This window comes from Vicugna pacos, chromosome 3 (assembly GCF_048564905.1).
Source record: "Vicugna pacos chromosome 3, VicPac4, whole genome shotgun sequence".
Taxonomy (NCBI): Eukaryota; Metazoa; Chordata; class Mammalia; order Artiodactyla; family Camelidae; genus Vicugna; species Vicugna pacos.
The window spans coordinates 84,984,696-84,999,626 of NC_132989.1; the positions used below are offsets into that span (position 1 = coordinate 84,984,696).

Consider the following 14,931-nt stretch of genomic DNA (forward strand, 5'->3'; position numbering starts at 1 on the left):
CAAGGCGCCACTACTAATTTGAAGCAATGTATTCAAATTCTTAAAACTACAGAAAACCATCAAACTATTTTCATGTCACTGACAATATGCCTTTAAAAGATGAACTTTATCCCTTTCAAGTAAATCTATTCAGAAAGTAAAGTATTACATTTTATCTATATAGAGCAAGTAATAAAACATTAGCTATTTTAATTGAATAGCCACATTAATTAAATTAAAAAGGAAAGGTCTGATGAGACACCATATAAATTACCTCTGTGGTCATAACAAGACAAGATGCTGTAGGATTAATAGTAACATCTCCAGTCATCAGACCAACATCTTGAAACTCTTCATACATTTCACGGTATTTCTGGTTACTCAATGCCTTAATTGGGCTGGTAAATATTACACGCTGTTTTTCCCTTAAGGCCAGTGCAATGGCATATCTAAAAATGTGAAAACAAATAAGAATAAAGTATTATAAAACCTTGTCTTTAAAAGTATACAATTGAAAAAATTCTATTAATATATAAATTGTGTCCATACTTTCCCAATCACTTAAGTGAACTTCTTAGAATATTAATATCTTATTCTACTTACTTTCAACAAACTATTACAGCAATAATTATGATAAATCTGAAGTATAGTGGTCTAAATAAAAAAGAACATTCTAATTTCAACTCTGGTCTCTTGAAGTTAATGTACATTAATTACTAATACCAATGGATTACTAATGGTTACCCTATTTCTTGAAAGTGAAACACCTCTGGTTCTATAGATAGGCCTCTAGAAGTTTACAGAGCCTCTGCCTGTTAGAAAATTAATGTAATGTACCACATTAATGGAATAAAAAGCAAATGCCACATCCTTGCCTCTATAGATGGAAAAGCATTTGATAAAATACATTGCTTCTTTTAAGATCCTCAACAGACTTGGCTTTTTACCAGTTTTATTGAGATGTAATTGATGTACAAAGTTGTATAAGTTTAAGGCATAATTAACAATAAAGTTAATTAGCGTATCTATCACCTCAATAATTATCTTATGGCTTTTTTCTGGTGAGAAAATTTAAGATCTATATTCTTGGCATCTTTCAAATATATAAAACAGTATTGTTAACTACAGTTACCATGCTCTACCTTAGATCCCCAGAACCTATTCATTTTATAAATACAAGTTTGTTCCCTTTGACTAACATCTTCCCATTTCCTCCACTCCACCCACCCTAGTGCCTGGCAACCACCATTTAATTCACTGTTTCAATGAGTTCAGCTTTTTTAGATACCACGTGTAAGTGAGATCACAAAGTATTTGCCTTTTTCTGATTTATCTGGATGGATAATTGCTCTCAAGGTCCATCCATGCTGTCACAAATAGCAGCCTTTTTTTGATGGCTGAATAACATTCCATTGTGATTATGTGTGTGTGTGTATGTGTATGTGTATACAGAAAGACAAACATACCACATTTTCTTTATCCATTCAACTATAATGGATAGAGGTTGTTTCCTTGTCTTAGATATTGTGAATAATGGGAACGTAGCTCCTTGAGATATTAATTTCACTGTACCCAAAAGTGGGATTGCTGGCTCATATAGTAGTTCTATTTTTAATTTTTTTGAGAAACCTCCATACTGTTTTTCATAGTGGCTGTACCAAGAGTGCACAAGGGCTCCCTGTTCTTCATATTCTTGCCAACACTTGCTATCTCTTATCTTTTTGATAACAGCCATCCAAACATGTGTTTTAAACTTTTTTTTCACTTATTCCCAACTAAGAATAGAAAGGAACTTCCTCAACCCGATAAAGGGCACCTAGGGAAAAACAACTAATATTACACTTCATGGTGAAACACTGAATGCTTTTTCTCTAAGCTCAGTTATAGGCAAAGATGGTTCACTCTCATTACTACTATTCAACATTGAACTGGATATTGCCAATGCAATAAGAAAAAGAAACTGAAGGCATAACATACTGGAAAGAAGCAGCAAAAACTGTCTTTATTCACAGGCAGTATCATTGTCTACGCAGAAAATCTTACAGAATGTGCAGTTACTAAAACTTATTAACAAGCAAGTTTATTAACAAATTCACAGGACAAAATATCACCATATAAAAATAAACCATACTTTAGTATTCAAGCTATTAGCAATCCAACTATGAACTTAAGAGAGAATACCATTTGCAACAATATGAACCAGTAAAATACTTATAGATTTAAGAAAATGTAAGACTTATACACTGAAACTACACAATACTTCAGAGAGAAATTTAAAAGATGTAAATAATGAAAGAATATACCATGCTCATGGATTGGAAGTGAAAAATACTAAGATGAGACAATTCTCTCCCAATACAATCTCTAAAAATTCTACTAGTCTTTTTTGGTAGATATTAATAAACTAATCTTAAAATTTTATTGGAAAATGCAAAGGACCTGAAAAAGCCCAAACAGTTTTAAGAAAAAATGAAGTTAGAGGACTCTTATTACCTAATTTCAATACTTAAATTTAAAGCTACAGTAAATCAAGATAGTGTGATACTGGAATAAGGACAGACATAGAGATCAGTAGAACAGGAAGTCCAAAACTCAACCCATACATTTAAAGTCAATTCACAAGGAGTTCAGTGGTCAATTCAGTTCAAAGGTAATTCAGTGGAAAAATAATAGTTTTTCAACGGGAACAATTATTCACATATAAAAAGATTAATTTAAACCCTTACTTTTATCTCACATGATACATAAAAATTAAGTCAAAGGAAACCATAATTCTAAATGGAAGAGCTAACACTAGAAACTTCAAGAAGAACATGAGAAAACATCTGTGATATTGGGATAGGCAAAAATATCTTAAGTACAGATATCAAAAGCATGATCAATCCATAAAAGAAAAAAAACAGAGAAGTTGAACATCAAAATTAAAATCTTTTGCTCTAAAAAAAGATACCATTAAGATAGTTTAAAGAATTCTTTATGATGCAGTAAGACCAACAACCCAATTTAAATAATAAGCAAAAGACTGAAAGATATTTCACTTAAGACATACAAATGGCTGATAAACACATGAAATAATAACAGTTAGTCATGAGAGAAATGTAAAATCACTATATGACATTACTATATAGCCACTAAAATAGGTATAATCAAAAAAGATAAAGCCAAGAATCGGTAATGACATAGAAAAACAGGCGTCCTCACAACAGTAATGGTAGGAATACAAAATGGTACAGCCACTTTGGAAAACGGTGTGGCAGTTTCCTGAAGAGTTAAATACATATTCTGCCATAAAATCCAGCAACTACATCCCTAGGTATGCACCTAAGAGAAATGAAAACATGTCCACACAAAGATTTATACATGAATGTTTATATCAGAATTACTCATGATGTCCAAAAATACAAAACAATTCAAATGTCTATCAACTAAGTAAGTGTCATGTATCCATAAAATATACTACTTATCAACAAAAAAAAGACTACTGACAATGTGAATGAACCTCAAAAATACTATACAAAATGGAAAAAAAAGACAGAAAAGATTCCATATTACATGATTTCATTTATATAAAATATCTAAAAAAGGCAAAACTAGACAGACAAAGCTGATCAGTGTTTGCCTAGGGTTGGAGGTATGGGTAGGTTGAACGCAAACACAAAAAACTGTATATATGGAAGTCTAAAACTGGGGAGGGTTGCACAACTGTACAAATTAATTAAAACTCACCAAACTATACACTTATAATGTGTGAATTTAATAGTATGTAAATTATATATAAAATAATAAAGCTATTTTAAAAAGCTTTATATAGAATAAAAAAACCAACAACACCAAGAAAACTACTCACATAGATAAACAATCTGCTACCAATGTTAAACCTACCACCAGATTTATAAATGTTATACTTGCTACAGTTATCAGCTAAAGTTGGAATTCACCTTAAATCCCTGAATTCCTAGAGGAAATCTCTGAGAGCCGTGAACTACTCCCTGAAATGATAAAATCTGGTATGTATATACAAATACACACCGCATCAGATTTATTTTCTTTACTGAGGTGAAATTCATACAATATAAAATTAACCATTTTAAAGTGTACAATTCAGTAGAATTTTATTCACTATGTTGTGCAACGACTACCTCTACCTGGTTCTGAAACATAATTCTCATCCTCTCAAAAACCCCATTCCCATTAAGCAGTTACTTTTTGTTCCCCTCCTCTCAACATTCCCTGGCATCCACCAATCTGTTTTCTGTCTCTAAGGGATTTATCCAACTGGGATAGTTCACATAAATGAGATCACATGGGCTATTTCACACAAATGGCATCATACAATGTGACCTATCGGGTCTGGCTTTTACTCAGCATAAAGTTTCATCCAAATTGTAGCATGTATCAGTATTTCATTGCTTTAATGGCTGAATAATATTTCACTGTACAGACAGGCACTGTACAAATTATTTATCCACTAAGCCACTGATGGACTTTTGGGTTGTTCCTACTTTTCCACTACTCTGAATAGTGCTGCTATGAACATGCATGTACAAGTATCTGTGTATCTGTTTTCAATTCTTTGGAGTATATACCTAGAGTGGAATTGCTGAGTCATACAGTAATTCTGTTTAACTTTTTAAGTAACTATCAGACTGTTTTCCATAGGAGCCTTCACCAGATTTTCAAAAGTATCTATAACCCTGGTAAATTTCTTAAATTTCTCTTAATGGTTTCTTAACCCAGAGTATCAGAGCAGATGTCAGCATATATATGAAAACTTCATGTACCGAAAATCTCCCTGTTTTTGTAGGAAAAAGAAGTTATATTAATGCCCAGAATTCTAACAACTATGTATGCTGGCTTTAAATGGATAATGCACCAAACATAATGTACACTTTTCTAAGTGAGATAAAATAAATGAACGCTTTTAAAAGCAGTCAAACCTCTTTTATATTTGTGCCTTAGAAGGAAACTAGTTTCTGACTTCAGCACCTTCTGAAAAGAGGTGGATCAGTAAAAAATTAGATCTACTCCATCGGATAAAACTAGGGCAGTACAGGACCACAATATGTCTGAAGCTGGGAAACAGATGAAGACTATTGGCAATTGGCTGATACCATTAGAATGATAATCTAAGATCCAAAGCTTCACTCCTCGAACCTCGCTGCAAAGAGGAAAATTCTGAGTTACACCTAAGCCAAGGTCTGGAAGGACTAATATACAGCAACCAGACAGGCCCGCTACTCCAAAGAACAAGATTCCACAACTCATTAAATATTCCACCATTATGCCAAAGTAAAGGTAATGATAAACGGTGAGTTGTGCTATTTTTATCTATTTTTTTTCTCTACGATCTTCTTTACTCTTTAGGTGATCACTGTTAAGAGTACCTAATACAGCTGCTCAACAGGCAAGCTATAATTTTTATGGCCTCAGTGAGGCCATAACTGAGAAATAAAATGCAACAAATTATTAAAAGTTAACCTAACTTAAACTGATTTTTAAAAAGGTGCCAAAACTGAGGGGAAGAAACAGCCTTTAAATAAATGGTTCTGAGACAACAGGATATCCACATGCGAAAACAATGAAGTTGGACCCTTACCTTACAGATTATATAAAAAATAAAGCAAAATGAATCAAAGACTTAATATAACCGCTAAAATAACAAAAATCTTAGAAGAAAATATAGTTGTAAATCTTTGTGACCTTGGATTAGGTAATGGTTTCTTAAAGATGACACAAGCAACGAAAGAAACAGATGAATTGCACTTCGTCAAATTAAAGACGCTTGTATCTCACAGGACTCTCTCAAAGTGAAAAGATAACCTACAGAAGGGGAAAACATGTTTGCAAATCATATATCTGACAAGGGGCCAGTATCAGAATACAAAAGAACTATCACAATCCAACAAGACAATCAACCCAATGAATAAGCAGACAATGGACTTAAGCAGTCATTCCTCCAAAAACATACAAATAGCCAACAAGTATATGAAAAACTGCTCAATATCTTTAGTCATTAATGAAATGCAAATCAAAACCACAATGAGGTATCACCTCACACCTGACAGGATGGCCATTATCAAAAAGGCAAGAAATAACATGTGTTGGCAAGGATATGGAGAAAAGAGAACCAATGGGCACTGTTGGTAGGAAAGCAAATTGGTGCAGCCAATATGGAATACAGTATGGAGATTCCTCAAAAAATTAAAAACAGAAATACTATATGGCCCAGTAATCCCACTCCTGGGTATTTATCCTATGAAAACAGAAACACTAAATTAAAAAAAAATGTGCATCCCTATGTTCACTGCAACATTATTTACACTGGCCAATATATGGAAGCAACCCAAGTGCCCATCAATAGATGAGTGGATAAAGATGTGGTAGGTATGTACCCACACACACACACACACACACACACACACACACAATGGAATATTACTCAGCCATAACAGAGAATGAAATCTTGCCATGTGAAATATATATGGACCTAAAGGGTATTGTGCTATGTGAAATAAGTCAGCCACAGAAAGACAAATACTGTATAATTTCCCCATATATGTGGAATCTTAAAAATAAATGAACAAACATAACAAAAAAGAAATAGAGTCATAGATACAGGTAACAAATAGGTGGTTACCAGAAGGGAGGGTAGTGAGAGGAGGAAAAGAAACAAGTGAGGGAGATTAAAAAGTACAAACTTTCAGTTGCAAAATAAATCAATCATGGGTATGAAATATATAGTGTGGGGAGTATAGTCTAGTAACTATGTAATATCTTTTTGTGGTGACGTATCATAACTGGACTTACTGTGGTGACCATTTTGAAATGCACAGAAATATCAAATCACTATGTTGTGTACCAGGAATTAACATATGTTGTAGGTCAATTATACTTCAAAAACAAATTTATAGAAAAAGAGATCAGATCTGTGGTTATCAGAGGCAGGGGGTGGGGGATAGTGGAATTGGATGAAGACAGTCAAAAAGTAGGAACTCCAGTTATAAGGTAAGTAAGTACTGGGGATGTAATGTATAACATGACAAATATAATTAACACTGCTATAGGTTATATATGAAAGCTGTTAAGGAAATAAATCCTAAGAATTCTCATAACAAGAAAAAATAATTTTCTATTTCTTTAATTCTGTATCTGTATGAAATGATGGATGTTCACCAAACTTATTGTGATAATCAATAGATGAATGGATAAAGATGAATGATGCACGCAAATCCACTATGCTGTATACCTTAAACAGTGCTGTACATTAAGTACACCTCAATAAAACAGGAAGAAAAAATAATTAAAAAATAATAAAATAAAACTCCAGATTATCAGAAATCAGAAACAATGCACACAAGAAACAGTTTTACTAATATCCACAGACCCTTAATCTTGCTTAGAAATATTAACATTATGTTTTTTCTTTCTGGATTTCTTTGCAGAAACCTAATTTGTTCACCTTGAAGAATGTTTTGTATTATTCTGACTAACTTCTATTAGGCTAAAAATCCACGTTAAAAAAATGTTTTTGTTGTTAAAAAAAATTGTACAATAAATTCATTATGTAACCAGCTTTAAAAAAAAGGTAATAACAAGTGTTAGGATACGAAAAAATTGAAAACGTCACACAATGCTGATGGGAATATAAAATGATAAGGCTGCTGTGGAAAGCAGTTTGGTGGCTCTTCAAAAAGTTACACATAGAATTAAACATCATCCAGTAACTACTCTTAGGTACTCAAAAGAAATAAAAACATGTTTTCAAACAAAAACTTGTACATTTCCAACAGCATCATTCATAATAGGCAAAAAATTGGAAACACTCATCCCTGCCATAAATTGACAAATGGATAAACAAAATGTGATATATCTATACAACACAACATTAATCAATCATAAAAAGAAATTCAGGGGGTAGGGTATAGCTCAAGTGGTAGAGCGCATGCTTAGCACACACAAGGTCCTGGGTTCAATCCCCAGTGCCGCCTCTAAAAATAAATAAATAATTAAACCTAACTACCTCTCCCCCTAAATAACAATAATAAATAAAATTAAAAAAAAAAATCAGCTCTAATAGATGCTACAACATGGATGAACCTTAAAAAACATGCTTAGTGAAATGAGACAGAAAGAAGAGGTCAAATATTGTCTGATTTAATTTATATGAAATGCCCAGAGAAAGGAAATTGATACAAACAGAAAGCGATTGGTGGATGAAAAGAACTGGGGTTAAGGGAATGGGGAATGACTGTTTAATGGGTACAGGGTTTCTTTTGGCCACAGTGAAGATGCTTGGGAACTAGATAGTGGTGACAGCTGCATACGTCAAGAAAAAAAGTTAACCCACAAAGTCAATCTACCAACAGACTGCAAAATCCCATCCATGTTAAAGAGCACAATCCACTTTCAGAATGGCCCAGATCCTCTCAAATTTTAATGGACATATGCATCACCAGGTAATCTTGTTAAAATAGATTATGTATGATTCAGTTGTTCACTGGGGTGGGGCCTAAGATTCTGCCTAACAAGTTCCGAGGTAATACTCATATATCTGGTCCAGGACAATATTTTGAGTAGCAAGACTCCAGAAACATGGTTTTTAAATACATTTTAGAAGAAAAGACATCAAAAAATTTAAAACAGAGATAATATGCATATTTATTTACAAATTAGATATGTGAACTACTGTACTGATACAGAACACACATTAATAATAATGTGGAAAACATCCACTTATATCCAAGAGGTAGTAACAGGGACTGGCTTTACCTATCCACCTGAAATAACTATAAAATAGAACAAAATACACGAAACAATGATTTCAGACACAGGATACAAGCATAGTAATCCCTGAGAAGGGCGAAGCAAATAAGGCAATCCCAGATTATTGTCCATAGAGTTTCCAAGCCACAGTTCCAGGAGGTGGACCCTAGATGTTTCTCTAAGTTAAGGAGACAGAGGTGGGAGTCTGGGGAGGCCAAGGCAGCTAGACTGCAATGCAAAATAACCAGACAGGAGAGAGCTGGACAGAGGAAGAGCTCTGAATATCTGTCGAGCATTTCCATGACTTCAAGTAAGTAATAATCAATGAATAAATGTTAGGAAACTACCTGAGGCCAGGGGAAAGAAAACCAATTAAATGGAGCAGAGCTGAAAATGAGCAAATCTTACACAGGGCTGGAAGTAATTCCGGTTCCCACCAGCCACAGTGGAAAAACTCATAATTCACAAGATATGGACTAGGATATCAACAAGCATATTAATTAAACAGTGGGGAAAATTAGCCAACTAAATACTGCATTTAATCATCATAAAAGCAACCCTTGAAAGGACTGTATTTTTTCCCCCAAGTAACAATATTCCAGAACAAAGCTCAAGAGTATTAAGACAAATGAAAAACATTCATCACCCAAGAAGGTAAAATTCACAATATGTTGGCAAGTAATTAAAAAAAAAAACCAGACAAACAAAGGAGGAGGAAAATACACCTTACAATAAGGAGTAAGAAAATAGATAAATAAAAATATATCCAAAAATGAGACAGAAGATAGAATTAAGTAAACAAAGACACTGAAAGCTACTACTTTAGTGTAACTATATTCTATATATTCAAGAAGGTTGAAGATTAAACAGTATATTAATAAACATGGAAAATATTAAAAGACCCAAATCAAACTTTGAGAGATAAAAAATTCAAATCTGAGATGAAATACACTGGACAAGATTAAAAGTGGATTAAACACTGCAGAAAAAAAGATGAATAAACTTAAAGTCTTTTAAGAAATGAAATACAGAGAATAATCACCAAAATGAAACACAGAGAATCACCACCAAAAAATAAATAGAGTAGGCTGTGAAACAACTTAAAGTGGCAGGTTTTAGTAAAACTGAAGTCCCCAAAGTACTAGAAGAGGGAATATCTGAAGTAAAAGGGGCTGAAATTTTTTCAGTTTGATAAAAACTAATAAACCTATGAAACTGAGAAGCCCAACAAACTCCAGCATAAGAAACATGAAAAGAACTATGTAAAGTCACATCATAACTAAACAGCCAAAAGTCAGTGATAAAATTAAAAATGGCCAAACATCCCATCAAAGCAGTATGCAAAGAAGAAGGAAAATACTAACTTACAATGAAAGGAAAAGTCAATTAATTAAAACAGATGAGGAGAAAACACAGATGAAAGAAGTAGTTACAAGAACATTTAAAACGTTTTTAAACTGTATTCTATATGTTCAAGAAGGTGGAGGAAAGTTAAGTAGACACATAGAAAACATTAAATACACCCACATACAAATGAGCTTCTAGCAAAGAAAACTATAATGTCTGAGATGAAAAATGCACTGAATGGAATTAATGACAAATTAGGTAATGCAGAAGCAAAGATTAATGAACCTGAAGATACGGCATTAGGAAACACCTGAGATGAAATATACAAAAAATGAACATAGCCTCAGTGAATCATGATACAATTTTAAATAAAAATATGGCTCAAACATAACATTAAAACATATCAAATTATATCAAAAACATTTCCCAAACATATCAAATCAAACATAATAAAATTTGTAATACAACTATAGCAATATTAAAGGGAAATTTACAGCACTAAATAACTGTATTAGAAAACAAAAGGTCTCAAATCAATGACCTCATCTTTCTGCATTTAAAAAACTAGAAAAAGAGCAAACGAAGCCCAAAGTAGAAGGAAATAGTCTAAATTTACTTACAGAAAAAAAAAGAAAAAATACAATCTTTTAGAGTAAGATAAGAAACACTTATTTTAAAATGTCATTTTGAACTATACAGGAAGAGAGTAAGAAGGAACAGAGGAAAAATACAAAACAGTCAGAAAACAATTAAAATGGCAGTAAGTACACATCTATCAACAATAAAATGTAAAGGGACTAAATTCTCCAATCAAAAGACATAGAGTGGCTGAATGGATTAAAAAAACAAGACCTAGCTATATGGTGCCTACAAGAGGCTCACTCTAAAGGACACACAGAATGAAAGTAAAGGGATAGAAAAGGACATTCCACCCAAATGGAAACTAAAATAAAGCAGTGGTAGATACATTTACATATAAACAAAACAGACTTTAAAACAAAGACTGTAACAAGAGACAAAGAAGGGCATCACATAATGATAAAGGGGTCAGTCCAATAAGAGGATATAACATCTGTAAATATTTATGCACCCAACATAGGAGCACCCAAATGTATAAAGCAAGTATTAACAGTCGTAAAATTTCATTTAACAAGAAAGCTACTTACTCAGCGCATACAGTTTTTCCTGCTGATGTATGTGCAGATACTAAAACAGACTGATTATTATCAACACACTGAATGGCTTCTCTTTGAAAAGCATCAAGAATGAATGGGTATTCCTATAAAAACAAAATAATATCTGCATGAAGATACCTAGCCAGATCAGATCACACTTAAAATCAAGAGATACTATCCCTAGAAGCATTCTGGGAGCATTTCTTTATGAGTCTATTTAGGAAATACGCTACCCACTAACAAAAATTAGGAAGATTAAAAAAAAAATCTTTAACCAGACAGCATAAGTTATTTCTGCAGTCTAATCTTTCAATCATTATATTAGGCTTACATATATATATCATATTTATTACAACACAATAATCATTACCATTTATCAAGAATATGCTTTATGGTAATCACTGTGCAACACATTTCCAACATATTATTATTAATCTTCACAGCAACCCCTAATGTAGGTATTATTTTAGGTATTATTTCCTTTCACAGATGGAAACTCTAAGGCTCTGAAAAGTCAACTCCTCAAAGAAGTTCACTCAGCAGAGGCAGAATAATACATCTATTAGACTTTAAGAGCTCATGCTTACTCTATCATACTGACTTTTTTACTTAGAGAAAATGACTTGAAACATTTATATTAATCATTTACGGTCTGTCAGGGCCTCAAAATCCACCTAAGTTTAAGTTTCATCAGACGCTTTAAGCTAAACTACAAAAACTATGTGCAAAACTTATTGTACACATGCATTTTTTTTTGTAGAGAAAGACTGATAATTTTCATTAGATTCTTTAGAAAGGTTGAGAATCATTTTAATTTTTAAAAATCTTATATGATGCTTGGTTTTCAGCATGGTAAGTTTATTAATTTGGTTCTCACCATATTTGATTACAGGTGGCTTCTTCTTAGTACATATACATTGAGAAAGTATAAAAATCTCATTTGAAGGAGTTAAAGATTTTTAAGGAAAAGAGACTCAAAAAACTGTACAAACTGTACTGCCTCAAATACAGACCTTTGCAGCTTTTCCAACTCGAGGTTTAAGTGGTAGATAATCTTCATCTGCAGGAAGAGCAACCTGATGTTTAAAAAAAAAAATCTATTTACTATTTGAGAATTGATGCATCCAGCATTCCATAATTAATGATGATTTAAAAAATAGAAGTGATAAACTAGAGTGTTTCAGACAGTCTTACAGTCTAGACACTGTAAAAATAAATAACTACATTTAGAAACAAAGCAAAATGCAAAAAGCCAGAACATTCAAAAAACTTCTACTAGCGTTTATCTAATAGTAACATAATTAAACCTTTTAACACTACCTCCCTGTATAGATTGTTTATTGAGGTTTAGGACTTATCTCAGCTATCTTTGTATTTTCTACATCTAATATATTACTTGATATTAATAAGTGCTCAAAAAAGCTGAATGAACATAAAAAGGGATGTCACTATATGAAAGAAAACTATATGGAATAAAATGATACTCTTATTTCCTGGAACAGGAAACTAATTTTTCTCTAGTGAAGATTAACAACTAGAGAGCAATTCACAATATATCTAAATTTCTAAGACTTAAGCCAGTTAGTATATAAATAATGAACAGAGGCAAAGTAAAGTACACACAGAAATTAGAAATAATTTCTAAGAGCAAAACTTCAGCAAACAAAAATGAGATAAGATTAGCTGTTTTGGGGGAAAGTGTAGCTCAAGTGGCAGAGCTCATACTTTGCATACGCGAGGTCCTGGGTTCAATACCCAGTATCTCCTCCAATAATACCTAATTTACTACCTAAAAACACCTAAATACCTAAAATACTAACTACCTCCCCCTAAAAAAAAAACCAACAACAACAAGAACAACAAGATTAGCTGTCTTAGAAATAATGAAAGACTTCAGTAAATTTGCAATTCATTTACAATCAAGATGATGCCCTTAAGGAGTCAGACAAATAGAAAACCAGCAGAGTAACAGAGTCAAACAGACTTAGCAATTAGTTACTGGTGATTTTTGCCAGAGCAGTTTGACAGAAATGGAGAGAGAAGAAATCTAATTGTGGTAGGTTAAAAGATGAATGGAAAGTTAGCAGGGATGTTCCAAGCAGAGCACTCAATATCAACTCTGAAAAGAAAGAGACCATATCTTTTCTGTTTATCTCTTTATACTCAGTAAATAATAAAATGTACCTGGCACCCAAAAGATACATGCTGAATGAATGACTACAATGAGGAGGAAGAAAAACAATACAGTGGCTAAAAAGCAACCTACAAAAAGAGAAACTTTTGAATATGCATATGTTAGGAAAGGGCAAACAGAGAAAAGGAGACACTAGAAACACTTAAGGGAAAGTGGAATGATCCAAGTCTTGTGTAGGCAGGATAAGATACAACCAAGAACAGTGACAGAGAAACCGTCCTTAGCCTAAACAAGGCAGAACCTTTTCCTCTGAGTGGATGTAACTCCAACTTGATATCCTCAAACCTCTAGATGAAGTAAAAGATAAAGTTACTTGCTAAAAAAGTGAGAGGAGATAACAGAATGGAGGGCTTGAGGATAATCATGAAGGAAGACAGAACTTTTGACCTCTTGAGAGCAAAATTGGGTGTTTGGGGGATTTTTGCCATCATTTTAAGACAACAGCATCAAATAGGGTCTAATATAAGCATTAAATGATCACATGGATATTATACTTGCCAAACTAAGTGCTATTCTAAAGGAAGATAAAGAACTTTCAAGCAGAAAAAGTTATTTTTAAAAATAAGGTTCCAGACACTGTGAACTCATCCACAGAACAGAAATAAACAGACATAGTAAACAATCTTATGGTTACTGAGGAAAGGGAGTGGGAAGGGATAAATTTGGGATATGCACATGTTAGCTACTATATATAAAAATAGATTTTAAAAAAGTTTCTTCTGTATAGCACAGAGAACTATATTCAATATCTTGTAATAACCTTTAAAGAAAAAGAATATGAAAACAAATATATGTATGTATATGTATGACTGGAACATTGTGCTATACACCAGAAATTGACACACTGTAACTGACTGTACTTCAACTAAAAGAAAATTTTTTAAATAAAATATAAGGTTCTAAGTCTACATTAAAAGCAATTTTTGTTAATTTGGAATTACTCTGCTTTTTAATAAGATTTCCCAATTACCAGTAACAATAACTTTTAAGGTTACATGGTAAAGACAGGACTTTAATAGAAAAAACTAGTATTATAGTTTCCTTATGTCCCTACGTTTATAAACTCTCACTGATAAGCAATTACACAAACTATCAGTGACCACCATCTTGTGGCAGAACAATGAAACTACAATATATCAGTCATCAGAGCAATATCTGAAAAAGACCGTGACCTAAAAACATCATTGCTACATGACTTTAGGAGCATGGGAACATAAACATCTACTCTGTGCTGGGTACTTTACCTAATTTTATTACATAATCTTCACAACCATCCTATGATGTAAATCCCATTATTTCAAATTAACAAATTAAAAAACCAATGTCAAAGAGGTTAAGAAATTTATCCAAGACTACAGTTAGGAAAAGTGCTGAGCCAGGATCTAAGCTGAGGTTTGATTACAAAGCCCCAGCTCCTTCCACTATACTACGTGCATCTCACAGAAACTACTTATTGCTTCCAAAGCTCTTAAG

At 32.8% G+C, this 14,931-nt stretch overlaps 1 protein-coding gene across 2 annotated transcripts in view; it reads right to left on the reverse strand.

Annotated features, from left to right (window-relative positions):
• MTREX (Mtr4 exosome RNA helicase) overlaps positions 1-14,931 on the reverse strand; it is an 81,163-nt gene that overhangs the window by 57,323 nt on the left and 8,909 nt on the right. For both annotated transcript variants that reach the window (XM_006205998.3, XM_072958672.1), the window contains exons 4-6: positions 12,278-12,340; positions 11,256-11,368; positions 254-428 (exon numbers count right to left, since the gene is read on the reverse strand). In XM_006205998.3, the coding sequence (XP_006206060.1) occupies positions 254-428; positions 11,256-11,368; positions 12,278-12,340 (351 nt within the window). The remainder of the gene's footprint in view (positions 1-253; positions 429-11,255; positions 11,369-12,277; positions 12,341-14,931) is intronic.